Below are 26420 nucleotides of genomic sequence, written 5' to 3' on the forward strand. Positions count from 1 at the left end.
TCACTAAGATATAATTACCCCTATTGGGGCAGAACAGCCCTATTGGGTTTATTTATTGGTTAAATGATTCCCTTTTCTCTGTAATAATAAACAGTACCTGTACTTGATCCCAACTAAGATATAATTACCCCTTATTGGGGCAAACAGCCCTATTGGGTTTATTTAATGGTTAAATGATTCCCTTTTCTCTGTAATAATAAAACAGTACCTGTACTTGATCCAACTAAGATATATAATTACCCTTATTGGGGGCAGAACAGCCCTATTGGGTTTATTTCATGGTTAAATGATTCCCTTTTCTCTGTAATAAAAACAGTACCTGTACTTGATCCCAACTAAGATATAATTACCCCTTATTGGGGCAGAACAGTCCTATTGGGTTATTTAATGGTTAAATGATTCCCTTTTCTCTGTAATAATAAAACAGTACCTGTACTTGATCCCAACTAAGATATAATTACCCCTTATTGGGGCAGAACAGCCCTATTGGGTTTATTTAATGGTTAAATGATTCCCTTTCTCTGTAATATAAAACAGTACCTGTACTTGATCCCAACTAAGATATAATTACCCTTATTGGGGCAGAACAGCCCTATTGGTTTATTTAATGGTTAAATGATTCCCTTTTCTCTATAATAATAAAAACAGTACCTGTACTTGATCCCAACTAAGATATAATTACCCTTATTGGGGCAGAAACAGCCCTATTGGGTTTATTTCATGGTTTTAATGATTCCCTTTTCTCTGTAATAATAAAACAGTACCTGTACTTGATCCCAACTAAGATATAATTACCCCTTATTGGGGCAGAACAGCCCTATTGGGTTATTTAATGTTTATTGATTTAGTAGATTTAAGGTATTGAGATCCTAATTACGGAAAGACCCTTATCTGGATACCCTTGGTCCCGAGCATTCTGGATAATGGGTCCTATACCTGTACACAGATGATAGAAGATAGATAGAATACATAGTGGTACATACATACAAATAAGATGATAGATAGATAGATGGATAGTATGATGATAGATATCTGGAGATAGAGAGAAGGAAAGTGATGGAGAAGGAAGAATGTAATAGAGACATATAAGGGAGAGAGAGAGAGAGAGAGGAGGAGAGAATTAAAGGAGAGCTGGGGGGGTAGGGGAAGAGACGGGGGGGGAGATACAGTAAATTACAGTACAGAGATAGGATTTTCACAATGGAGGTGCAGTAAATTCCCAATCCAGGCAATTCCCGGGCTAAAGAGGCTTAGTGGGATTGCTATGTAACTCTTACCCCCCGCTCAGGTAAAGCCACTAAACCTCAGCCTGTTTATTTGCTCCACCCCACCGCCCCTCCCCTCACTGGCACATTCCTAGGTGCCCCTGGCATATTCCACACTTCCCAAGAACCCACTGAGCCCCCTGCCACCCCCCTCCCCCAATGCCCTTCTCTCCTGTCTCCCACCTCTACTGGGGAGTGGGGAGGGGCGGGGGGGGATGCTCTGTGACCAGTGTGTGCCAGATTGCTTGGGAGGCACTGAGGATAAAGATTAGTGTCCCATTTCCTGGTACCAGCCAAGTTCTGATGGGAGTTGGGATAGTACTGGCGTGTTCTCTCCTGATACACGGTGCCACACACGTATGTACTCTCCCTCCCTGCGTGGCACTCACATGTACTGTTTGTATGTATACTGCTGCCATCATTTACTCACTACTATAAACCCAGTGAGAATGGGGAATGGATGGATATTGGGGAGTTGTATCAGGAGTCAGAACCAGCAGTGCAGGGAAGGGAAAGGGACAGACACAGTGACAGTTACACATAACTATAAACCCAGTGAGAATGAGGAATGAATGGATATTGGGGAGTTGTATCAGGAGTCAGAACCAGCAGTGCAGGGAAGGAAAAGGGACAGACACAGTGACAGTTACACATAACTATAAACCCAGTGAGAATGAGGGATGAATGGATATTGGGGAGTTGTATCAGGAGTCAGAACCAGCAGTGCAGAGAAGGGAAAGGGACAGACACAGTGACAGTTACACATAACTATAACCCAGTGAGAATGAGGGATGAATGGATATTGGGAGTTGTATCAGGAGTCAGAACGCAGTGCAGGAAGGGAAAGGGACAGACACAGTGACAGTTACACATAACTATAAACCCAGTGAGAATGAGGAATGAATGGGTATTGGGGAGTTGTATCAGGAGTCAGAACCAGCAGTGCAGGGAAGGGAAAGGACAGACACAGTGACAGTTACACATAACTATAAACCCAGTGAGAATGAGGAATGAATGGGTATTGGGGAGTTGTATCAGGAGTCAGAACCAGCAGTGCAGGGAAGGGAAAGGGACAGAACACAGTGACAGTTACACATAACTATAAACCCAGTGAGAATGAGGAATGAATGGGTATTGGGGAGTTGTATCAGGAGTCAGAACCAGCAGTGCAGGGAAGGGAAAGGGACAGACACAGTGACAGTTACACATAACTATAAACCCAGTGAGAATGAGGAATGAATGGGTATTGGGGAGTTGTATCAGGAGTCAGAACCAGCAGTGCAGGGAAGGGAAAGGGACAGACACAGTGACAGTTACACATAACTATAAACCCAGTGAGAATGAGGAATGAATGGATATTGGGGAGTTGTATCAGGAGTCAGAACAGCAGTGCAGGGAAGGGAAAGGGACAGACACAGTGACAGTTACACATAACTATAACCCAGTGAGAATGAGGGATGAATGGGTATTGGGGAGTGTATCAGGAGTCAGACACAGCAGTGCAGGGAAGGGAAAGGGACAGGCACAGTGACAGTTACACATAACTATAAACCCAGTGAGAATGAGGAATGAATGGATATTGGGGAGTTGTATCAGGAGTCAGAACCAACAGTGCAGGGAAGGGAAAGGGACAGACACAGTGACAGTTACACATAACTATAAACCCAGTGAGAATGAGGAATGAATGGTATTGGGGAGTTGTATCAGGAGTCAGAACCAGCAGTGCAGGGAAGGGAAAGGGACAGACACAGTGACAGTTACACATAACTATAAACCCAGTGAGAATGAGATGAATGGGTATTGGGGAGTTGTATCAGGAGTCAGAACCAGCAGTGCAGGGAAGGGAAAGGGACAGACACAGTGACAGTTACACATAACTAAACCCAGTGAGAATGAGGAATGAATGGATATTGGGAGTTGTATCAGGGTCAGCAGAACCAACAGTGCAGGGAAGGGAAAGGGACAGACACAGTGACAGTTACACATAACTATAAACCCAGTGAGAATGAGGAATGAATGGATATTGGGGATTTGTATCAGGAGTCAGAACCAGCAGTGTAAGAAGGGAAAGGGACAGACACAGTGACAGTTACACATAACTATAAACCCAGTGAGAATGAGGGATGAATGGGTATTGGGGAGTTGTATCAGAGTCAGAACAGCAGTGCAGGGAAGGGAAAGGGACAGGCACAGTGACAGTTACACATAACTATAAACCCAGTGAGAAGAGGATGAATGGATATTGGGGAGTTGTATCAGGAGTCAGAACCAACAGTGCAGGGAGGGAAAGGACAGACACAGTGACAGTTACACATAACTATAAACCCAGTGAGAATGGAGGAATGAATGGGTATTGGGAGTGTATCAGGAGTCAGAACCAGCAGTGCAGGGAAGGAAAGGGACAGACACAGTGACAGTTACACATAACTATAAACCCAGTGAGAATGAGGGATGAATGGATATTGGGGAGTTGTATCAGGAGTCAGAACCAGCAGTGCAGGGAAGGGAAAGGGACAGACACAGTGACAGTTACACATAACTATAAACCCAGTGAGAATGAGGATGAATGGATATTGGGGAGTTGTATCAGAGTCAGAACCAGCAGTGCAGGGAAGGGAGAGGACAGACACAGTGACAGTTACACATAACTATAAACCCAGTGAGAATGAGGAATGAATGGATATTGGGGAGTTGTATCAGGAGTCAGAACCAGCAGTGCAGGGAAGGGAAAGGGACAGAACCAGTGACAGTTACACATAACTATAAACCAGTGAGAATGAGGAATGAATGGATATTGGGGAGTTGTATCAGGAGTCAGAACCAGCAGTGCAGGGAAGGGAAAGGGACAGACACAGTGACGATTACACATAACTATAAACCCAGTGAGAATGAGGGATGAATGGATATTGGGGAGTTGTATCAGGAGTCAGAACCAGCAGTGCAGGGAAGGGAAAGGACAGACACAGTGACAGTTACACATAACTATAAACCCAGTGAGAATGAGGAATGAATGGATATTGGGAGTTGTATCAGGAGTCAGAACCAGCAGTGCAGGGAAGGGAAAGGGACAGACACAGTGACAGTTACACATAACTATAAACCCAGTTAGAATGAGGAATGAATGGATATTGGGGAGTTGTATCAGGAGTCAGAACCAGCAGTGCAGGGAAGGGAAAGGGACAGACACAGTGACAGTTACACATAACTATAAACCCAGTGAGAATGAGGATGAATGGATATTGGGGAGTTGTATCAGGAGTCAAGACCAGCAGTGCAGAGAAGGGAAAGGGACAGACACAGTGACAGTTACACATAACTATAAACCCAGTGAGAATGAGGAATGAATGGGTTGGGGGTTGTATCAGGAGTCAGAACCAGCAGTGCAGGGAAGGAAAGGGACAGACACCAGTGACAGTTACACATAACTATAACCCAGTGAGAATGAGGGATGAATGGATATTGGGGAGTTGTATCAGGAGTCAGAACCAGCAGTGCAGGGAAGGGAAAGGGACAGACACAGTGACAGTTACACAATACTATAAACCCAGTGAGAATGAGGGATGAATGGATATTGGGGAGTTGTATCAGGAGTCAGAACCAGCAGTGCAGGGAAGGGAAAGGGACAGACACAGTGACAGTTACACATAACTATAAACCCAGTGAGAATGAGGGATGAATGGATATTGGGGAGTTGTATCAGGAGTCAGAACCAAGCAGTGCAGAGAAGGGAAAGGGACAGACACAGTGACAGTTACACATAACTATAAACCCAGTGAGAATGAGGGATGAATGGATATTGGGGAGTTGTATCAGGAGTCAGAACCAGCAGAAATGTATCCTAATTTAAGACGAGACAATAATAAACAATTCAAGGGTAACTGAGCCTTTGCATACTTTCCGCCTTGGTTAATAGAAAAGTTTAAACGTTTCGGGGTAATGGAGGCGAATCCTGATATGAATATTCTAGAGCCTGTGTATTGTATAATTTGTAAGAAGCCAATCTCTAAGCAGCGTGTATACGAGAAGCCCGCTCCAGTTTTGTTATTGGGAGAGAACAACTCGACTTCCACTTCAGTCACATGAATTATTTATAGGCTTTTTGGCAACGTCACTTGTTTCTGAGCTGAGAGGGAGAGAATGGCCCAGTGCTGGGATTGGCAATAAGGAGGGTGCTTGTTGCTTCCTGTGTGCCCAGAACATTCCTTCTCTGTATATTTGTATTTATACATATGGGTAGGGGGTGCCATAGTGTTTCCCTTAGACAGTACAGTATTGGGGGTACAGCTTATTGTGTGCCCAGAACATTCCTTCTCTGTATATTTGTATTTATACATATGGGTAGGGGTGCCATAGTGTTTTCCCTTAGACAGTACAGTATGGGGGTACAGCTTATTGTGTGCCCAGAACATTCCTTCTCTGTATATTGTATTTATACATAATGGGTAGGGGGTGCCATAGTGTTTCCCTTAGACAGTACAGTAATGGGGGTACAGCTTATTGTGTGCCCAGAACATTCCTTCTCTGTATATTTGTATTTATACATATGGGTAGGGGGTGCCATAGTGTTTCCCTTAGACAGTACAGTATGGGGTACAGCTTATTGTGTGCCCAGAACATTCCTTCTCTGTATATTTGTATTTAATACATATGGGTAGGGGGTGCCATAGTGTTTCCCTTAGACAGTACAGTATGGGGGTACAGCTTATTGTGTGCCCAGAACATTCCTTCTCTGTATATTTGTATTTATACATATGGGTAGGGGGTGCCAATAGTGTTTCCCTTAGACAGTACAGTATGGGGGTACAGCTTATTGTGTGCCCAGAACATTCCTTCTCTGTATATTTGTATTTATACATATGGGTAGGGGGTGCCATAGTGTTTCCCTTAGACAGTACAGTATGGGGGTACAGCTTATTGCGTGCCCAGAACATTCCTTCTCTGTATATTTGTATTTATACATATGGGTAGGAGGTGCCATAGTGTTTCCCTTAGACAGTACAGTATGGGGGTACAGCTTATTGTGTGCCCAGAACATTCCTTCTCTGTATATTTGTATTTATACATATGGGTAGGGGGTGCCATTTGCAGGCAAATAAAATAGTTTCCAGGCTAATTGGCTTGAGCAGGAATTTCATTACACAATTAAACGATGATTATTTCATTCCAACCAATCAGTTGGCTGCAGCAGATATAAAATCTGGACCAAGTCTGATGATGAAATATCATTATTGTTGCTAAAAATGCAGTTATTGCTGCCTGTGGGGCCCACTCAGGTGCCGGCCCTGTCGCGTCCCCAGATGACGGGGTCAGTTATTGCTGTTGGACTGACCCAGAGCCTGGGTAAATACAGAACAGACAGGACTTGGGGAGGGAGGGGGGGTAATAGTGTTTGTATGAGTGAGCAAGTTGTTGTCCTGTGGCTCTGAATGACTTTGACTCTCTCGTCTTCCTCCCGCCGTCCCTGCCTGACTGAGTGAGGAAAAGTGATCCATGTCTCCCTCCGCCCCCTCCTTCCACCGGCTCCTCCAATCACAAATAAGCCATGGGGGCGAGACGTGCCCAGGAACCTGTAACCTTGTTATGGGCTAAGGGGGCCCAGCCTGAAGGCCAGTTAGGGGGGATTTGGGGGTGAGTGCTTATTTGTGCCCTGGGTACCCCTGGAACTATAGCGGGGTGACTGTTACCCCAATGTTTCTATATATCTGTAACCTTGTTATGGGCTAAGGGGGCCCAGCCTGAAGGCCAGTTAGGGGGGGATTTGGGGTGAGTGCTTATTTGTGCCCTGGGTACCCCTGGAACTATAGCGGGGTGACTGTTACCCCAATGTTTCTATATATCTGTAACCTTGTTATGGGCTAAGGGGCCCAGCCTGAAGGCCAGTTAGGGGGGGATTTGGGGTGAGTGCTTATTTGTGCCCTGGGTACCCCTGGAACTATAGCGGGGTGACTGTTACCCCAATGTTTCTATATATCTGTAACCTTGTTATGGGCTAAGGGGGCCCAGCCTGAAGGCCAGTTAGGGGGGGATTTGGGGTGAGTGCTTGTGCCCTGGGTACCCCTGGAACTATAGCGGGGTGACTGTTACCCCAATGTTTCTATATATCTGTAACCTAGTTATGGCTAAGGGGGCCCAGCCTGGCAGCTCACTAGACTTGGGTTTGTATCTAATTGTCGTTTAGCCATAGCGGAAGGGAGCCCCAGACTTTGACGAATTTGTTTTTTTTACACCTAATTTCCTTAATAGCCGCTTTAGTGAATTTCCCCTTCGTTCCGGTTCCCACTCACCTCTTCCCACTCCCAAATGCAAAACAAACAAGAACCCCCCCACCATTAAGTCCACTTGACTTGTGCCGCGTCCCTGAGCCCGGCGGGAAGGGCGGAGGTGGAGGGAACGTTCATTCGGAGCTCAATGAAGGCCTTAATTGGGTTTCCACTGTGCGGCAGTTTGAGAGAAGCCTGAATGCAAGTGATACGATTCCTACCCCTCCCGACCGGCTCTACGGAGAAGAAAGCCAAGTAATAATCAGTGTAATGGGGAGAAAGAGCGGAAAACACCTACCCGCCCGGTGCCAACAAACCCGGCTTAAGCCGCTACTTAGAACTTGGCGCCAATAAGTAATTTGCCGGGGAAATTGCTCTGCTAAATCACCTAATGACAAGGAGATTCCCGACAGTGAAAAGGATATATATATATATAAATAGGATTTCTATTCAGGCCATAGACGTATCTGTGGGTGCCTATAGATCAACCAATCACGTGTGCCCAGGGCAGCGGCCCACTTATACAGGGAGCTGACCTAGAAACTCAAGAACCGGTCAAGGAGTTGAGATCCAATAACAGACTCCATTGCTCTAGAAAAGCTAATAGCAAATTAGATTTCAGAAGATTATGCAGAATCTTATTGTCTTGAAGTCCAAACACCTGTGAAAAGAGATTTAATAAAGTGCCGTGCTATTGAGGCTCTCTCCAGACTGGGATTTATAGAGATATATGATTGCTAAAGGGAGGCCTGAGCTGCTGGGCACAAGCTGGGGGCAGGGGTGCTTTGGAACCCCAGGCCACCCCAAGGGCCAGTATTCCCAATGCTGCCCCCCTAACCCCGCCACACTCAGGAAAATGGCGTATGAGTGGGATGAGTAGGGGACTGCATTACTAGTGGCTTATTGCCATCCCTGGCAACCTGTGCGGCACTGCCACCTGAGGCAACATGCTCAACTCACCCCATGGCAGCGCCATGGAGACAGGAGCTTGTGACTAGAACAGTGGGGGGTTGGGAGCTGATGAGTAAAAGAATGAGGGGGGAAAGCTGGTGGATAAGACACTGGGGAGACAGGAGTTGGGGGTAAGACACTGGGGGAGGACAGGAGTTGGGGATAAGACACTGGGGGGACAGGCGTTGGGGGATAAGACACTGGGGAACAGGAGTTGGGGGATAAGGCATTGGGGAGACAGGAGTTGGGGGATAAGACACTGGGGGAGACAGGAGTTGGGGGATTAGACACTGGGGGAGACAGGAGTTGGGGTATAAGACACTGGGGGGACAGGCAGTTGGGGGATAAGACACTGGGGGAGACAGGCGTTGGGGATAAGACACTGGGGAGACAGGATTGGCGGGATAAGACACTGGGGGAGACAGGGTTGGGGATAAGACACTGGGGAGACAGGGAGTGGGGGATAAGACACTGGGGAGACAGGAGTTGGGGGATAAGACACTGGGGGAGACAGGGTTGGGGATAAGACACTGGGGGAGACAGGGATTGGGCGATAAGACACTGGGGGAGACCAGGAGTTGGGGGATAAGACACTGGGGAGACAGGAATTGGGGGTAAGACACTGGGGGAGACAGGAGTTTGGGGGTATAAGACACTGGGGGAGACAGGCTGTGGGGAATAGACACTGGGGAGACAGGAATTGGGGGATAAGACACTTGGGGAGGAGACAGGAGTTGGGGATTAAGACACTGGGGAGACAGGAATTGGGGATATAGACACTGGAGGAGACAGAGTTGGGGGATAAGACACTGGGGGAGACAGGGAGTTGGGGGATTAAGACACCGGGCGGAGACAGGAGTTGGGGATAAGGACACCGGACACCGGGGAGACAGGAGTTGGGGGATAAGACACTGGGGGAGACAGGAGTTGGGGATAAGACACTGGAGGAGACAGGAGTTGGGGATAAGCACCGGGGAGACAGGAGTTGGGGGCATAGACACCGGGGGAGACAGGAGTTGGGGAATAAGACACCGGGGAGACAGGAGTTGGGGGATAAAGACACGGGGGAGACAGGAGTTGGGGGATAAGACACTGGAGGAGACAGGAGTTGGGTATAAGACACTGGAGGAGACAGGAGTTGGGGGATAGAACACCGGGGGAGACAGGAGTTGGGGTATAGACACCGGGGGAGACAGGAGTTGGGGGATAAAGACACTGGGGGAGAACAGGAGTTGGGGGATTAAGACACCGGGGGAGACAGGAGTTGGGGAAAGACACCGGGGAGACAGAGTTGGGGTATAGACACTGGAGGAGACAGGAGTTGGGGGATAAGACACTGGGGAGACAGGAGTTGGGGATAAGGCATTGGGGGAGACAGGAGTTGGGGGATTAGACACTGGGGGAGACAGGAGTTTGGGGATAAGACACTGGAGGAGACAGGAGTTGGGGTATAAGACACTGGGGAGACAGGAGTTGGGGTATAAGACACTGGAGGAACAGGAGTTGGGGTATAAGACACTGGGGGAGACAGGAGTTGGGGGATAAGACACCGGGGAGACAGAGTTGGGGGCTAAGACACTGGGGGAGACAAGGAGTTGGGGGATAAGACACCGGGGGAGACAGGAGTTTGGGGATAAGACACTGGGGGAGACAGGAGTTGGGGGCTAAGACACTGGGGGAGACAGGAGTTGGGGGATAAGACACTGGAGGAGACAGGAGTTGGGGCTAAGACACAACTGGGGAGACAGGAGTTGGGGATAAGACACTGAGAGGAGACAGGAGTTGGGGGATAAGACACTGGGGAGACAGGAGTTGGGGGATAAGACACTGGGGGAGACAGGAGTTGTGGGGATAAGACACCGCGGGGAGACAGGAGTGGGGGATAAGACACCGGGGGAGACAGGAGTTGGGGGATAAGGACACCGGGGAGACAGGAGTTGGGGGATAAGCATTGGGGGAGACAGGAGTTGGGGGATAAGACACTGGGGGAGACAGGAGTTGGGTATAAGACACTGGGGGAGACAGGAGTTGGGGGGATAAGACACTGGGGGAGACAGGAGTTGGGGGATAAGACACCGGGGGAGACAGGAGTTGGGGGCTAAGACACTGGGGGAGACAGGAGTTCGGGGGTAAGACACTGGGGGAGACAGGGGGAGGGGTTGGGGGATAAGACACCGGGGGAGACAGGAGTGGGGGCTAAGACACTGGGGAGACAGGAGTTCGGGTGGTAACACACTGGGGGAGACAGGAGTTTTCGGGGTAACACACTGGGGGAGACAGGAGTTCGGGGGTAACACACTGGGGGAGACAGGAGTTGGGGCTAAGACACTGGGGGAGACAGGAGTTGGGGGGTAACACACTGGGGAGACAGGAGTTGGGGGCTAAGACACTGGGGGAGACAGGAGTTCGGGGTAACACACTGGGGGAGACAGGAGTTGGGGGCTAAGAACACTGGGGGACAGGAGTGGGGGTAACACACTGGGGGAAGACAGGATTGGGGATAAGACACGGGGAGACAGGAGTTGGGGATAAGACACTGGGGGAGACAGGAGTTGGGGGTAACACACTGGGGGAGACAGGAGTTGGGGATAAGACACTGGGGGAGACAGGATTGGGGATAAGACACTGGGGAGACAGGAGTTGGGGATAAGACACTGGGGGAGACAGGAGTTGGGGGATAAGACACTGGGGGAGATAGGAGTTGGGGGATAAGAACACTGGGGGAGACAGAGTTGGGGGGTAACACACTGGGGGAGACAGGAGTTGGGGGTAACACACTGGGGAGACAGGAGTTGGGGGATAAGACACTGGGGGAGACAGGAGTTGGGGGATAAGACACTGGGGGAGATAGGAGTTGGGGGTAACACACTGGGGGAGACAGGAGTTGGGGGTAACACACTGGGGGAGACAGGAGTTGGGGGATAAGACACTGGGGAGACAGGAGTTGGGGATAAGACACGGGGGAGACAGGAGTTGGGGGTAACACACTGGGGGAGACAGGAGTTGGGGAAAAGACAACTGGGGGAGACAGGAGTTGGGGGAAACACACTGGGGTGACAGGTGTAGGGGCAATTATACAATTATGATTTTGCCAGCAGAATCTGCCCCACACCCCTGTAATACTGACAGAGAGAAGCTGACACAGGAGGGAACCAATGGAAGGGCAGGTTAGGGAAGAGCCATCTGTATAGGGGAGAAGCGAGGTGAAACGGGCTGTTCCATAACGACCTTGCCTATGAAATCTCTTGGGGGATAATAGCCTCTGGGAAGGGACTGGGGCTGTGGGGTAGCAGGTATAGTAGGGAGAGATGGTGCCTATAGTAGCAGTGGGGGGATAATAGCTCTGGAAGGGACTGGGGCTGTGGGATAGCAGGTATAGTAGGAGAGATGGTGCCTATAGTAGCAGTGGGGGGATAATAGCCTCTGGGAAGGGACTGGGGCTGTGGGATAGCAGGTATAGTAGGGAGAGATGGTGCCTATAGTAGCAGTGGGGGGGGATAATAGCCTCTGGGAAGGGACTGGGGCTGTGGGATAGCAGGTATAGTAGGGAGAGATGGTGCCTATAGTAGCAGTGGGGGGATAATAGCCTCTGGGAAGGGACTGGGGCTGTGGGATAGCAGGTATAGTAGAGAGATGGTGCCTATAGTAGCAGTGGGATAATAGCCTCTGGGAAGGGACTGGGGCTGTGGGATAGCAGGTATAGTAGGGAGAGATGGTGCCTATAGTAGCAGTGGGATAATAGCCTCTGGGAAGGGACTGGGGCTGTGGGATAGCAGGTATAGTAGGGAGAGATGGTGCCTATAGTAGCAGTGGGGGATAATAGCCTCTGGGAAGGGACTGGGGCTGTGGGATAGCAGGTATAGTAGGGAGAGATGGTGCCTATAGTAGCAGTGGGGGATAATAGCCTCTGGGAAGGGACTGGGGCTGTGGGATAGCAGGTATAGTAGGGAGAGATGGTGCCTATAGTAGCAGTGGGGGGATAATAGCCTCTGGGAAGGGACTGGGGCTGTGGGATAGCAGGTATAGTAGGGAGAGATGGTGCCTATAGTAGCAGTGGGGGGATAATAGCCTCTGGGAAGGGACTGGGCTGTGGGATAGCAGGTATAGTAGGGAGAGATGGTGCCTATAGTAGCAGTGGGGGGATAATAGCCTCTGGGAAGGGACTGGGGCTGTGGGATAGCAGGTATAGTAGGGAGAGATGGTGCCTATAGTAGCAGTGGGGGGATAATAGCCTCTGGGAAGGGACTGGGGCTGTGGGATAGCAGGTATAGTAGGGAGAGATGGTGCCTATAATTAGTGAATGTTTTAAACCAATATTTGCTTGTACTTTGAGATGCAAGTATTGATTTGGGGTTATTTGGAGATGCTAATAGAGACACAGGAGAGGAGCAAACAATGGTTTCGCTGAGTAATATATGTTGCTGTTCCCTTACTATAACCACATCAAAAATTCCTGTGTCATTCTCCAGCTCTGTATATTTATAAAATAATTAGTGATGTTTTTCCATGACCCATTACATTGTGGATAAAATCTTTATTTGCTGTGGATTCATTTAGTGATAATATTTCACATTAAACTGCTCAATTACTTCTTGTTTCCTTTTTTCTTTACAAATGTACATTGAGTGGGTTAAAGTATAATTTAGGAATTTGATACATGATGGATTCCACTACAGAATCCCTTATATACCCTCATATGTTCCTGCTGAATTGTGCTTAGTACAGGGGAATCCCTATGTGCCATAGTTTTATGGTATCTCTCTGTACAGGCTATGAGCAAACTTAGGGGGCTGTTCCTGCTGAATTGTGCTTAGTACAGGGGAATCCCTATGTGCCATAGTTTTATGGTATCTCTCTGTACAGGCTATGGGCAAACTTAGGGGGCTGTTCCTGCTGAATTGTGCTTAGTACAGGGGAATCCCTATGTGCCATAGTTTTATGGTATCTCTCTGTACAGGCTATGGGCAAACTTAGGGGGCTGTTCCTGCTGAATTGTGCTTAGTACGGGGGAATCCCTATGTGCCATAGTTTTTATGGTATCTCTCTGTACAGGCTATGGGCAAACTTAGGGGGCTGTTCCTGCTGAATTGTGCTTAGTACAGGGGAATCCCTATGTGCCATAGTTTTTATGGTATCTCTCTGTACAGGCTATGAGCAAACTTAGGGGGCTGTTCCTGCTGAATTGTGCTTAGTACGGGGGAATCCCTATGTGCCATAGTTTTATGGTATCTCTCTGTACAGGCTATGAGCAACTTAGGGGGCTGTTCCTGCTGAATTGTGCTTAGTACAGGGGAATCCCTATGTGCCATAGTTTTATGGTATCTCTCTGTACAGGCTATGGGCAAACTTAGGGGGCTGTTCCTGCTGAATTGTGCTTAGTACAGGGGAATCCCCTATGTGCCATAGTTTTATGGTATCTCTCTGTACAGGCTATGGGCAAACTTAGGGGGCTGTTCCTGCTGATTGTGCTTAGTACGGGGGAATCCTTGTGCCATAGTTTTATGGTATCTCTCTGTACAGGCTATGGGCAAACTTAGGGGGCTGTTCCTGCTGAATTGTGCTTAGTACAGGGAATCCCTATGTGCCATAGTTTTATGGTATCTCTCTGTACAGGCTATGAGCAAACTTAGGGGGCTGTTCCTGCTGAATTGTGCTTAGTACGGGGGAATCCCTATGTGCCATAGTTTTATGGTATCTCTCTGTACAGGCTATGAGCAAACTTAGGGGGCTGTTCCTGCTGAATTGTGCTTAGTACAGGGAATCCCTATGTGCCATAGTTTTATGGTATCTCTCTGTACAGGCTATGGGCAAACTTAGGGGGCTGTTCCTGCTGAATTGTGCTTAGTACAGGGGAATCCCTATGTGCCATAGTTTTATGGTATCTCTCTGTAAAGGCTATGGGCAAACTTAGGGGGCTGTTCCTGCTGAATTGTGCTTAGTACAGGGGAATCCCTATGTGCCATAGTTTTATGGTATCTCTCTGTACAGGCTATGAGCAAACTTAGGGGACTGTTCCTGCTGAATTGTGCTTAGTACAGGGCACAGAAATAAGGTTGCTCCATACTGTCCATCCTGCCAGACCTGCTGTGAGTGGGGTATTGGCCCAGTAGATGGCGCAAGGGCCACAAGTGTTTCTGGGTTTAAATCTCAGTCCCATAGAAAGAAAATGAAGGAATAAATGGTTATTGGGAAGTACATTAGAATGACTTCTTTTTTCATTAGGAGAACAAGAAAAAAATAGCTTATGGGTGAAGTTCCCCTTTAAACAGTAGCTAGTGATACAGGAGCTGCTGTTAAACAGACCCCCCCCCCCAGGATCGCATTAGGGGGGGCCTGTCCATCGCTGACACGCTGAGACTAGCGTGTAATTTAATTCCTACCCTGCTTTGTACAGATCTAGGCACCTAATCATTAATGTCATCCATGTTTGGGAGTTAGGCCTCGTTTCCACGGAAACAGCGGGTAATGGACAAGGTGGTGGGGTGGGTGGGGGGGAACAGGCTTTCTGTTTACCTCCTACTTTCAGTTAACTTATTTATATATGTATCAGCGCCGGGGCTATATATAGCTGCCTAATACCAGCAAGCCATCAAATCGATTGCCTCATAAACTCAATTAATATCTATATTTTATATGTACGATTGGGAAGGCGGCACTTGTCTGTGCCAAAAGAGCATTTACTGCCGGTACCGGGAACAGCGAATACTGGGAATAGTAGGGAGAGATGGTGCCTATAGTAACAGTGGGGGATAATAGCCTCTGGGAAGGGACTGTGGCTGTGGGATAGCAGGTATAGTAGGGAGAGATGGTGCCTATAGTAGCAGTGGGGGGATAATAGCCTCTGGGAAGGGACTGGGGCTGTGGGATAGCAGGTATAGTAGGGAGAGATTGGTGCCTATAGTAGCAGTGGGGGGATAATAGCCTCTGGGAAGGGACTGGGCTGTGGATAGCAGGTATAGTAGGGAAGAGATGGTGCCTATAGTAGCAATGGGAGGATAATAGCCTCTGGAAGGGACTGGGCTGTGGGATAGCAGGTATAGTAGGGAGAGATAGTGCCTATAGTAGCAGTGGGGGATAATAGCCTCTGGGAAGGGACTGGGCTGTGGGATAGCAGGTATAGTAGGGAGAGATGGTGCCTATAGTAGCAGTGGGGGATAATAGCCTCTGGGAAGGGACTGGGGCTGTGGGGATAGCAGGTATAGTAGGGAGGAGATGGATGCCGTATAGTAGGCAGTGGGGGATAATAGCCTCTGGGAAGGGACTGGGGGCTGTGGGATAGCAGGTATAGTAGGGAGAGATGGTGCCTATAGTAGCAGTGGGGGGATAATAGCCTCTGGGAAGGGACTGGGGCTGTGGGATAGCAGGTATAGTAGGGAGAGATGGTGCCTATAGTAGCAGTGGGGGGATAATAGCCTCTGGGAAGGGACTGGGGCTGTGGGATAGCAGGTATAGTAGGGAGAGATGGTGCCTATAGTAGCAGTGGGATAGTAGGTATAAATAAATTTTTATATGTGGGATTTAGCCATTTTGTTACCCTTTATGTCACAAAAAACAAAAAATGTCCCTTGTGTCACTGGCCTATTTTATTTCCATTTTGCTCAACATACTTTCAATAGCAGAGACGTCACCTTAAAATGATGGCTGAGAAGGGAAGGAGCTGAGCAATAGAGACTGATATAACGCAGCACTAGGAGCACATATAAATACAATGGCGTTTCGCTGGCAAGGAAAGGGTGGCGCTAAGAGAGATGGGAGCAGGAGAATGTGGGAGAGGGAATATCTCAGGGACGGGGAAAGATTTATTTTGCGGATCAGAAACACATTTCGCTTTAGCAGCCACAAGCGCAGCTGGAATTAGAGGGGTTGCCATAGATTCCCTGGCCTTTGGCACATAAAAGGTTAATGGTTAAGCGTCTTCCCCTTTAATTTCTGCGTTTGCCGCTGTGACCTTGGCGCAACACTGCTGCCCCTGCCGAGGACTCGACTAGGTAAATACGGCACAACCCACTGGAATATTTACATTTCCACTGCCTGTAGCTGGCACGTGCCCTACTCGCCGCAGTCTCTGTTCCATCTGAATCCCAGGCAAAGGGGGCCCCCTGCCATCAGCCAATAGAATTGCACATTTACCCGAACAATTTGCTTCACTTTCCAATAGTTTTTTCTTAACCCTTTCAGTGCTGTAGAATGTACGTCGATGGCAGAACCATCATGTCAGTGTTGTTAAGTCTGGGGTTCAAGGTTCTGGCCAAGGTGATGGGACCCTGGCACTGACCCCAGAAACCAGATACATTGGAAGGCTAGATGGTTTGGGTCTCACAGGTCAAGATGCCAGAAAAGAAAGATGGGGACAGTAGATTAGGGCAAGATAGAGACTAGGGCAAGATGGAGACAGTAGGGCAAGATTGACAGTAGGGCACAGACAGTAGGGCAAGACAGTAGGGCAAGATCAAGTAGGGCAAGATGGGGACAGTAGGGGCATGGAGACAGTAGGGCAAGACAGAGGGCAAGAAGACAAGAGGACAGTGGGACAGTAGGCAAGATGGAGCAGTAGGAAGATGGAGACAGTAGGGCAAGATGGAGACAGTAGGGCAAGATGGAGACAGTAGGGCAAGATGGGACAGTAGGGAAGATGGAGACAGTAGGGCAAGATGGAGACGTAGGGCAAGATGAGCAGTAGGGAGATAGAGACAGTAGGGACGCAAGATGGAGACAGTAGGGCAAGATGGAGAGCAGTAGGGCAAGATGGAGACAGTAGGGCAAGATGGGGACAGTAGGGCAAGATGGAGACAGTAGGGGCAAGATGGAGACAGTAGGGCAAGATGGAGACAGTAGGGCAAGATGGAGACAGTAGGGCAAGATGGGGACAGTAGGGCAAGATGGAGACAGTAGGGCAAGATGGGGACAGTAGGGCAAGATGGAGACAGTAGGGCAAGATGGAGACAGTAGGGCAAGATGGGACAGTAGGGCAAGATGGGGACAGTAGGGCAAGATGGGGACAGTAGGGCAAGATGGAGACAGTAGGGCAAGATGGGGACAGTAGGACAAGATGGAGACAGTAGGGCAAGATGGGGACAGTAGGGCAAGATGGGGACAGTAGGGGCAAGATGGAGACAGTAGGACAAAATGGAGACAGTAGGACAAGATGGAGACAGTAGGGCAAGATGGAGACAGTAGGGCAAGATGGAGACAGTAGGACAAAATGGAGACAGTAGGACAAAATGGAGACAGTAGGGCAAGATGGAGACAGTAGGGCAAGATGGAGACAGTAGGACAAAATGGAGACAGTAGGACAGATGGAGACAGTAGGGCAAGATGGAGACAGTAGGCAAGATGGAGACAGTAGGGCAAGATGGAGACAGTAGGGGAAGATGGAGACAGTAGGGCAAGATGGAGACAGTAGGACAAAATGGAGACAGTAGGACAAGATGGAGACAGTAGGGCAAGATGGAGACAGTAGGGCAAGATGGAGACAGTAGGACAAAATGGAGACAGTAGGACAAGATGGAGACAGTAGGGCAAGATGGAGACAGTAGGGCAAGATGGAGACAGTAGGGCAAGATGGAGACAGTAGGACAAAATGGAGACAGTAGGACAAGATGGAGACAGTAGGGCAAGATGGAGACAGTAGGGAAGATGGAGACAGTAGGACAAGATGGGGATGGTAGGGCAAGATGGAGACAGTAGGACAAATGGAGGACAGTAGGACAAGATGGAGACAGTAGGACAAAATGGAGACAGATAGGACAAGATGGAGACAGTAGGGCAAGATGGAGACAGTAGGGAAAGATGGAGACAGTAGGACAAGATGGGGATGGTAGGGCAAGATGGAGACAGTAGGGCAAGATGGAGACAGTAGGGCAAGATGGAGGACAGTAGGACAAGATGGAGACAGTATGGCAAGATGGAGACAAAAGGGCAAGATGGAGACAGTAGAGCAAGATGGAGACAGTAGGGCAATTTGTAGAAAGTAGGGCAAGATGGAGACAAAAGGGCAAGATGGAGACAGAAGAGCAAGATGGAGACAATAGGGCAAGATGGAGACAGTAGGGCAAGATGGAGTCAGTAGGGCAAGATTGAGTCAGTAGGGCAAGATGGAGACAATAGGGCAAGATGGAGACAATAGGGCAAGAAGGAGACAGCAGATCAAGATGGAGACAGTAGGGCAAGATGGAGACAGTAGGGCAAGAAGGAGACAGCAGATCAAGATGGAGACAATAGGGCAAGATGGAGACAGTAGGGCAAGATGGAGACAGTAGGGCAAGATGGAGACAGCAGAACAAGATGGAGACAATAGGGCAACATGGAGACAGTAGGGCAAGATGGAGACAGTAGGGCAAGATGGAGTCAGTAGGGCAAGATGGAGTCAGTAGGGCAAGATTGAGTCAGTAGGGCAAGATGGAGACAATAGGGCAAGATGGAGACAGTAGAGCAAGATGGAGACAGTAGGGCAAGATGGAGACAGCAGATCAAGATGGAGACAGTAGGGCAAGATGGAGACAGTAGAGCAAGATGGAGACAGTAGGGCAAGATGGAGACAGCAGATCAAGATGGAGACAGTAGGGCAAGATGGAGACAGTAGGGCAAGATGGAGACAGCAGATCAAGATGGAGACAGTAGGGCAAGATGGAGACAGTAGGGCAAGATGGAGACAGTAGGGCAAGATGGAGACAGTAGATCAAGATGGAGACAGTAGGGCAAGATGGAGACAGCAGATCAAGATGGAGACAGTAGGGCAAGATGGAGACAGCAGAACAAGATGGAGACAGTAGGACAAGATGGGGACAGTAGGGCAGGATTGAGAAAGTAGGGCAAGATGGAGACAGTAGAACAAGGTGGAGCCGCAGGGCGGGATGGTAATATTAGACCAGTAGAAGGGCTAAATGGCAAGAGTAGGACTAGATTGCCAGTAGGGTAGATGGCTAGTTTGAATGGGAGCACCTCACTCACCGGGTACACTGGATGCCGTGGGTGTCACTGCTGAAATAATCTCAGTTCCTCTTTGATAAATGTATTTTTTTTTTGCTAAATATCAGTTCATTTCCTGTTTCTTTTTAATTTGCCTGCAAAACCCCCCGATGAATTGGGCCGAGTTACTGGATTATTATGTTCTGGCTTTTTATAATGAGAAAATTGCTTTTCTGCGCCGGGAGTAGCTGATCCCACGCTGAGCGGCGGAATTAACTGAGGATTTAACGTTTCAATTCCCGAGTCTGTTCCGCTGTAGTGCGACGCCGGGCCCCGCCCCTATGTAAAGGGAAAGTTAACCTTTAGGATTAGTTATCATCCTGGAGCATGGTAGGATTGATTGGGTTAAACTGGACAGTCCTGAAACATGGGATCCTTAAATGGGGGTTTGGCTTACTGACGAAAGGGTGGGGCTTTGGGTGGTTCATGGGCGTGTCTGTATATAACTGGGCGTGGCCATATACATCATGGGCGTGGCCCAAGTTGGGGTGAGAAAGGCTATGTGCTAACTATACATGGCCCTAGTTATAACCAAATAACTAAACACAACCCTGTCCCGCCCACTTTCCGCTAAGACCAGTTCCTCAGGGGCGGGGTTATGATTCTGAATATTAGATATATCAGCCATAATGTGAAGGATATTGGATTTTATTCTTTGTTGGAATTAAGCTAAACTTCAAGCTGCATGGGAGACAATTTGCTGCGACAACATCGCTGCAGACAGTGAGGAGCGCGATCAAAAATGTCTTCCCCCATATACCAGAACTGTGCTTGCAAAATGCAGTATAACAGCTACAAGAAACACTGCAGCAGACCCAATAGGGCCGGAAATGCTTTGCATTATATATTCTGCAAAATTCTAGCTAAAATACTGATTTTAGGATAATCTGTGGTTTTCTGTTTGTTAATTTGCAGATAAAGTTGTTTTTTTCGTTATCAAAGTCAAAGCCTGTTTGATAGCTTTTCATTGGCTGCTGTAAGAACTAACCCCAGTGTGTGTGAATGGGATAGAGAGTTAAACTGTAAGCTCACTGGGGCAGGGACTGATAGGAATGGGATAGGGACCTTAGATTGTAAGCTCACTGGGGCAGGGACTGATGGGAATGGGATAGGGACCTTAGATTGTAAGCTCACTGGGGCAGGAACTGATGGGAATGTGATAGGGGCCTTAGATTGTAAGCTCACTGGGGCAGGGACTGATGGGAATGTGATAGGGGCCTTAGATTGTAAGCTCACTGGGGCAGGGACTGATGGGAATGGGATAGGGACCTTAGATTGTAAGCTCACTGGGGCAGGGACTGATGGGAATGTGATAGGGGCCTTAGATTGTAAGCTCACTGGGGCAGGGACTGATGGGAATGTGATAGGGACCTTAGATTGTAAGCTCACTGGGGCAGGGACTGATGGGAATGGGATAGGGACCTTAGATTTTAAGCTCACTGGGGCAGGGACTGATGGGAATGGGATAGGGACCTTAGATTGTAAGCTCACTGGGGCAGGGACTGATGGGAATGTGATAGGGACCTTAGATTGTAAGCTCACTGGGGCAGGGACTGATGGGAATGGGATAGGGACCTTAGATTGTAAGCTCACTGGGGCAGGGGCTGATGGGAATGGGATAGGGACCTTAGATTGTAAGATCACTGGGGCAGGGGCTGATGGGAATGGGATAGCGACCTTAGATTGTAAGCTCACTGGGGCAGGGACTGATGGGAATGTGATAGGGACCTTAGATTGTAAGCTCACTGGGGCAGGGACTGATGGGAATGGGATAGGGACCTTAGATTGTAAGCTCACTGGGGCAGGGACTGATGGGAATGGGATGGGGACCTTAGATTGTAAGCTCACTGGGGCAGGGGCTGATGGGAATGGGATAGGGACCTTAGATTGTAAGCTCACTGGGGCAGGGGCTGATGGGAATGTGATAGGGACCTTAGATTGTAAGCCCACTGGGGCAGGGGCTGATGGGAATAATGTATAATCTCTGTACATGCTGCGGGATATGTCAGCTCTATATAAATAAAGGATAAGAGTTTGAGTGAGGAATTCTGGGAAGGGAAGAGCCTATTGGGCAGTGACTGTCACATGCAGCAGATGAGGAAGACTCAGGGGGATTATACAGTCCCAAGGGGGGGTCAGGAATCCTGGGAATGGTTCTGTAAGGAGCAAAGAAACATTGGGGGCAGCATGTGGGGTTTTATGGATTAACAGAACCCACAGAGGGCCCCGCGCTGATTCCCATAGAATAGTGAATACTAATTGCTGACGAACATCCAGATGTTTTCCCCTGACAGCCAGTCAAGTGACAGCTGGGGGTGACAGCTGGGGGTTTGCAGACTGGAGATGGTTAGTGGTTCTTGCACCTATGTGTTTCTATCGTTATCCTTAGTGTGGCCACTTGCCCTCCTAGATACCCCTGAAAGCCCAGCTTGAAGGCCAGTTAGGGAGAGATGTGGGGCGAATGGCCACTTGCCCTCCTAGATACCCCTGAAAGCCCAGCTTGAAGGCCAGTTAGGGAGAGATTTGAGGCAAATGGCCACTTTCCCTCCTAGATACCCCTGAAAGCCCAGCTTGAAGGCCAGTTAGGGAGAAATTTGGGGCGAATGGCCACTTGCCCTCCTAGATACCCCTGAAAGCCCAGCTTGAAGGCCAGTTAGGGAGAGATTTGGGGCGAATGGCCACTTGCCCTCCTAGATACCCCTGAAAGCCCAGCTTGAAGGCCAGTTAGGGAGAGATTTGGGGCGAATGGCCACTTGCCCTCCTAGATACCCCTGAAAGCCCAGCTTGAAGGCCAGTTAGGGAGAGATTTGGGGCGAATGGCCACTTGCCCTCCTAGATACCCCTGAAAGCCCAGCTTGAAGGCCAGTTGGGGAGAGATTTGTGGCGAATGGCCACTTGCCCTCCTAGATACCCCTGAAAGCCCAGCTTGAAGGCCAGTTAGGGAGAGATTTGGGGCGAATGGCCACTTGCCCTCCTAGATACCCCTGAAGGCCCAGCTTAAAGGCCAGTTAGGGAGAGATTTGGGCGAATGGCCACTTGCCCTCCTAGATACCCCTGAAATCCAGCTTGAAGGCCAGTTAGGGAGAGATTTGGGGCGAATGGCCACTTGCCCTCCTAGATACCCCTGAAAGCCCAGCTTGAAGGCCAGTTAGGGAGAGATTTGGGGCGAATGGCCACTTGACCTCCTAGATACCCCTGAAAGCCCCAGCTTGAAGGCCAGTTAGGGAGAGATTTGGGGCGAATGGCCACTTGCCCTCCTAGATACCCCTGAAAGCCCAGCTTGAAGGCCAGTTGGGGAGAGATTTGGGGCGAATGGCCACTTGCCCTCCTAGATACGCCTGAAAGCCCAGCTTGAAGGCCAGTTGGGGAGAGATTTGGGGCGAATGGCCACTTGCCCTCCTAGATACCCCTGAAAGCCCAGCTTGAAGGCCAGTTAGGGAGAGATTTGGGGCGAATGGCCACTTGACCTCCTAGATACCCCTGAAAGCCCAGCTTGAAGGCCAGTTAGGGAGAGATTTGGGGCGAATGGCCACTTGCCCTCCTAGATACCCCTGAAAGCCCAGCTTGAAGGCCAGTTGGGGAGAGATTTGGGGCGAATGGCCACTTGCCCTCCTAGATACGCCTGAAAGCCCAGCTTGAAGGCCAGTTGGGGAGAGATTTGGGGCGAATGGCCACTTGCCCTCCTAGATACCCCTGAAAGCCCAGCTTGAAGGCCAGTTAGGGAGAGATTTGGGGCGAATGGCCACTTGACCTCCTAGATACCCCTGAAAGCCCAGCTTGAAGGTCAGTTGGGGAGAGATTTGCAGCAAATGGTCCATTTGCCCTCCTAGATACGCCTGAAAGCCCAGCTTGAAGGCCAGCTAGGGAGAGACCTTCAGTGGGGTCTTAGCCACAGGTGGGGCTAGAAGCCAAAAAGAAAGCAGAGTGGGGAGTCACGCTTTGCGAGAGCGAGTGCGGAGTCGTGAGAACTCTCTGCAAACGAGTGATAAGAGATTTCACACAAAGATCTGACAGCTCTCACTTTGCACGTCAGTGGCTCCTCCCATTTCCTCTTTCTTGGGTTAACGAAGCAGAAGTTTGAGGGGGGTGGGTTAGTGAGTAACTGGATCACTCTGCCGCCGCTGCTCCTGCTGAGTTTAAATTTGGAAACAATCTGTTTAATTCATAACTTTCCCGTCCCTCCTCGGGGACCAGGCGGTGGGGCCCAATTTCACTGTAATGTAAACACGAGTCGGCCGAGGACACGTAAATACTGGTGCTCTGTCCCCTCTCTGTGCCCACTGATTGGCTGTGCAACGGGGAGAACTTTCTTTGCTGTCTCGCTGGGAACTTGTTACTCACTTGCTGTCTCGCTGGGAACTTGTTACTCACTTGCTGTCTCGCTGGGAACTTGTTACTCACTTGCTGTCTCGCTGGGTACTGGATATCGGACGTTGAGTCAACGTCTTGCTTGGAATTTGTAGATTCAAAGGGATAGAAAAATATCCATTTGTGACGTACAGAGCCGTGGGATGGGTGCAAGCATGTTATTCCTGAGCATGGTCTTGGACTTTGTAAAGGTTTCTTGAACCTGAACATCTACATCACCTTCAGCATCTTAGGAACTAAGCCACCACAGGACCTTCAGCATCTCAAGACCTCCACCACCCTAGGACATTCAGCATCTAAGGAACTATAACACCCCAAGACCAACATCATCATAGGACCTATACTCACATAGAACCTACACTCACACTTTTCGAGGATCTACCTAGACCATCCCAAGCCCAAAACCACCTTAGGACCTTCAGCATTAGAAGATGCACACAATCCTAGGCCTACACATTAGCAAAGACCTAGTTACAATATCACAGAACTTACACTTTTTATAGAATCTACACCATCCTGAGACCAACATCATTATAGGATCTACACTCACACAGGAGCTATACCATTCCAAGACCTACTTACACCACCACAGGTCCAAAACCATCTTAAGACCTCCAGCATTACTAGACTAGATTAGACAATATAATAGGACCTACAACATAACAAGACTTATTTCATCGTAGGATATACACTTTAACCATACCTACATCAATCTCATATTTACACTAGCACAGGATCCAAACCATCACATGGTCTTCATCATCTCAGGATCTACATCATCCCAGAACCTACTACCTACATAATTCTCATACTTACACAGGAGCCAAACCATGACAGGATCTTCACCATCTCCATATCAGGACCATTCCAGAACATATTGACTCACAGCACTTGCAAGGCAAACACCATCCCAAAACCAGCACTATCATTGAACCTTCAACATCCTAAAACAGTGACCAACACAAGACCTCCAAGCACCTCAGGACCTACACTCTCACCATCGATGCCATCATAGGATCAATACCAAGCAAAGATCTGCACCATCTCAGGATCTGCATCATCCCAGAACCTACTGCCTCACAGGACTTGCACCATCTCAGACTCTCTACCAATCTAAAGAAAACACCATCCCAAATCCAACACCATCACTGAACCTACAACAACCAAAAACAGTCACCAACACGGACCTACAGCACCCCAGGACCTACAGCACCTCAGGACCTACAGCACCCCAGGACCTACAGCACTCCAGGACCTACAGCACTCCAGGACCTACAGCACCTCAGGACCTACAGCACCCCAGGACCTACAGCACCCCAGGACCTACAGCACCTCAGGACCTACAGCACCTCAGGACCTATAGCACCTCAGGACCTACAGCACCCCAGGGCCTACAGCACCTCAGGACCTACAGCACCCTAGGACCTACAGCACCCCAGGACATACAGCACCTCAGGACCTACAGCACCCCAGGACCTACAGCACTCCAGGACCTACAGCACCTCAGGACCTACAGCACCCCAGGACCTACAGCACCTCAGGACCTACAGCACCCCAGGACCTACAGCACCCCAGGACCTACAGCACTCCAGGACCTACAGCACCCCAGGACCTACAGCACTCCAGGACCTACAGCACTCCAGGACCTACAGCACCTCAGGACCTACAGCACCCCAGGACCTACAGCACCTCAGGATCTATAGCACCTCAGGACCTACAGCACCCCAGGACCTACAGCATCTCAGGACCTATAGCACCTCAGGACCTACAGCACCCCAGGACCTACAGCACCTCAGGACCTATAGCACCTCAGGATCTACAGCACCCCAGGACCTACAGCACCTCAGGACCTACAGTACCCAAGGACCTACAGCACCTCAGGACCTACATCACACCAGGACCTACAGTGTCTTGGCATCAATGCCATCAGAGGATCTATACCAACCCAAGGCCTACAACATTTTTTGATCTACATCTTTTCAATTTTACAAGGCAGGAACTATATGGCCACACAAGTCAGGAGATTTACTCAACCAGAAGGTCCATATATTCCCTTGATGTCATATGTTCTACCCTGTCTATAACATGGAGGGCTTTTTCCATCGTCACTTCTGTAAGTCGGGTCCAGCTAATGCAGACAGGCGACTGAGCATAACCGCATCCAAAGTCAGGCGTAAGTCAGTAGTTGGAGCCCCGTCGCTGGAGTTATGGACCCAACGGAGGTCATCAGCTCAGATCTACCCAAAGCGAAAAAATGCAGAGAAGAGGAGAAAATCCAGCACGGCTCCAGTCAGGGTGAACCCTCGTTTTTCTGTCATTGGCACCAAGAGACGCCCGGTAAAGTCTGCCCAGATCCGAATGCTGGAGGAGATACTGTGGGAGATATGGATGGAGCGTAAGTTTCAGCCCCAAATAGAGCCGCAGCCCAATGACCGGGGGGCAGGAGAAGGATCCGGTTCCTCATCTAGTGCTAGCAGCTCAGACAGTGAGTCTGGGTAGGTTTATAGCATTTACGCATTTAATTCTATGTGTTCTGTACATACAGTATATACAGTTGGTAAGTGGAATGTATCTCAGTATGGCAGCCCCTACCCATATGTATAAATAC

At 49.2% G+C, this 26420-nt stretch overlaps 1 protein-coding gene across 9 annotated transcripts in view; it reads left to right on the forward strand.

Moving 5' to 3' along the window:
* The window catches only part of dgki (diacylglycerol kinase, iota), a 153764-nt gene that overhangs the window by 44283 nt on the left and 83061 nt on the right, over nt 1-26420 (forward strand). For 5 of the 9 annotated variants that reach the window (XM_031898538.1, XM_031898539.1, XM_031898540.1 and 2 more), the window contains exon 1: nt 23551-26307. The exons of 2 other annotated variants lie outside the window; for them this stretch is intronic. In XM_031898538.1, the coding sequence (XP_031754398.1) occupies nt 25877-26307 (431 nt within the window). In that variant the 5' untranslated portion in view covers nt 23551-25876. Of the gene's footprint in view, nt 1-23550; nt 26308-26420 lie in introns of those variants that run through there. 2 more of the 9 variants (XM_031898543.1, XM_031898544.1) reach the window with 1 other exon arrangement.

The sequence above is a fragment of the Xenopus tropicalis genome, chromosome 3 (genome assembly GCF_000004195.4).
Source record: "Xenopus tropicalis strain Nigerian chromosome 3, UCB_Xtro_10.0, whole genome shotgun sequence".
NCBI lineage: Eukaryota > Metazoa > Chordata > Amphibia > Anura > Pipidae > Xenopus > Xenopus tropicalis.